This window comes from Ptychodera flava, chromosome 11, assembly GCF_041260155.1.
Source record: "Ptychodera flava strain L36383 chromosome 11, AS_Pfla_20210202, whole genome shotgun sequence".
Lineage (NCBI taxonomy): Eukaryota > Metazoa > Hemichordata > Enteropneusta > Ptychoderidae > Ptychodera > Ptychodera flava.
The window spans coordinates 34,696,511-34,698,236 of record NC_091938.1 but is presented as its reverse complement, the minus strand read 5'-3'; the positions used below and the strand labels follow the sequence as shown (position 1 = coordinate 34,698,236).

Below are 1,726 nucleotides of genomic sequence, written 5' to 3'. Positions count from 1 at the left end.
GTTGAACAACAAATTTTACACGAATATCAGCAGGAAATTACAAGATCACGAACAGTAAACCGCACATTATAAGCAGCCTCGGTGCTATACCCAAGAAACAATCAAACAAGGTTAGACTCATTCACGATTGCAGCCAACCTACCGGCAAAAGCGTGAACTCATATGCATCTACAAACTCGTTCAAATATGAAACTATCGATCACGCTGTCGCTATGTGCAAGCCAGGATCGTATCTGGCCAAAGTCGACCTGAAATCCGCTTATCGCTCTGTACCCATAAGTATTGACTCACAGCGTGCTATGGGCCTACGTTACAAGTTGATGCAGCATAAAACTTGGACATACATGGTCGACACACGCCTTCCATTCGGTGCAGCGAAGAGCCCGGAAATTTTCACTCGCATCACGCAAAGTATTACTAGAATGATGCGCAGGAAAGGGTATGATGTCGTCATCGTGTATCTCGACGATTTCCTAATCATCGCGGACTCTAAACTAGCGTGCGAACAAGCATTTAACGCCTTGCAACAACTACTTCAGCAACTTGGCTTTTCCATAAACTGGGATAAGGTGGTCGAGCCTACGCAATGCTTAACATTCCTAGGGATCGAGATAAACGCGCAGACACGGACTCTGTCCCTAGACGATACCAAGCTACAAGAAGTAAGCGACCTTCTGGAATATTGGCTTCCAAAGCGGCGAGCGACGAAACGCGAGCTTCAGCAATTAATCGGCAAACTCAACTGGGCGGCAAGAGTTATTCGCGGCGGGCGCACATTTTTGCGGCGACTCATCGATGTGACAAATTCGGTCTCACGACAGTCTCATCACATACGCCTTAACAGGCAAGCGAGAGCGGACATCAGCTGGTGGGCGAATCTCAGCAAATCTTTTAATGGTACGGCATTCTTCATAGAGGAAACTCCGTTGCCCCAGCAGATTTTCACCACTGACGCATGCTCAGCAGCGGGAGCGGGCATTTACGCGAACGACTGGTTCTACACGCGATGGTCAGCGGACCACCCAACTACTGCGGATGCGCATATCAACCTCAAGGAACTTTACACCGTCCTGCTTGCGTGCAGGCGGTGGCATCGTTTCTGGGACAAACGCCACATAGTGGTATACACGGACAATACCACCACCATGTATATAATAAACTCTGGCACGTCACGCAATGCAACAGCCATGGAGTGGCTACGCGAACTCTTCTGGCTGTCGGCAATCTCCAACTTTCAGATTACCGCCAGATACGTCAGAACTAATGATAACGACGCGGACTCCGTATCGCGCCTGCACGAAATTAAACACTACTTCAGAGCTTTAGACACCCTGCAAAGTCGCGAGGCACACCCTTTACAGGAATGGCACTACCATATGTCTGTTTCAACACACTCCTTATTGCTCCAGGACCTTTGTAGTAAGAACTTTACAAACTAAGTAACATGCATGGACTCTTTAGCGACAATGACGCTATTTCCAGGGCGCCGGAGGGCTAGCGCCTACTACTAGTGTTGGGGGCTTTTGGCGGAAATCGGCTCATAGCCAGTCAACATCGGAATAAAGTTGTTGACCTTGACCCCCAACACTTGTGTCTGTCTGTATGTTGTCAGTATAGGCATCATTTAAGTGAACAATAATACTTGTTTTATTGTAGTTTAAATGGGCCGGGTTCGAGGCTGTGAGTGGGATGGTCTCCGGACGAGGCCACTTAATAGTTAATCAGT

At 48.1% G+C, this 1,726-nt stretch overlaps 1 protein-coding gene across 1 annotated transcript; it reads left to right on the top strand.

Moving 5' to 3' along the window:
• Window positions 1–212: 212 nt before the first annotated feature.
• LOC139144509 (uncharacterized) lies at window positions 213–1,439 on the top strand. Its single transcript, XM_070715207.1, has one exon. The coding sequence runs from the start codon at window positions 213–215 to the stop codon at window positions 1,437–1,439; it is 1,227 nt and encodes a 408-aa protein (XP_070571308.1).
• The last annotated feature ends 287 nt before the right edge of the window (window positions 1,440–1,726 follow it).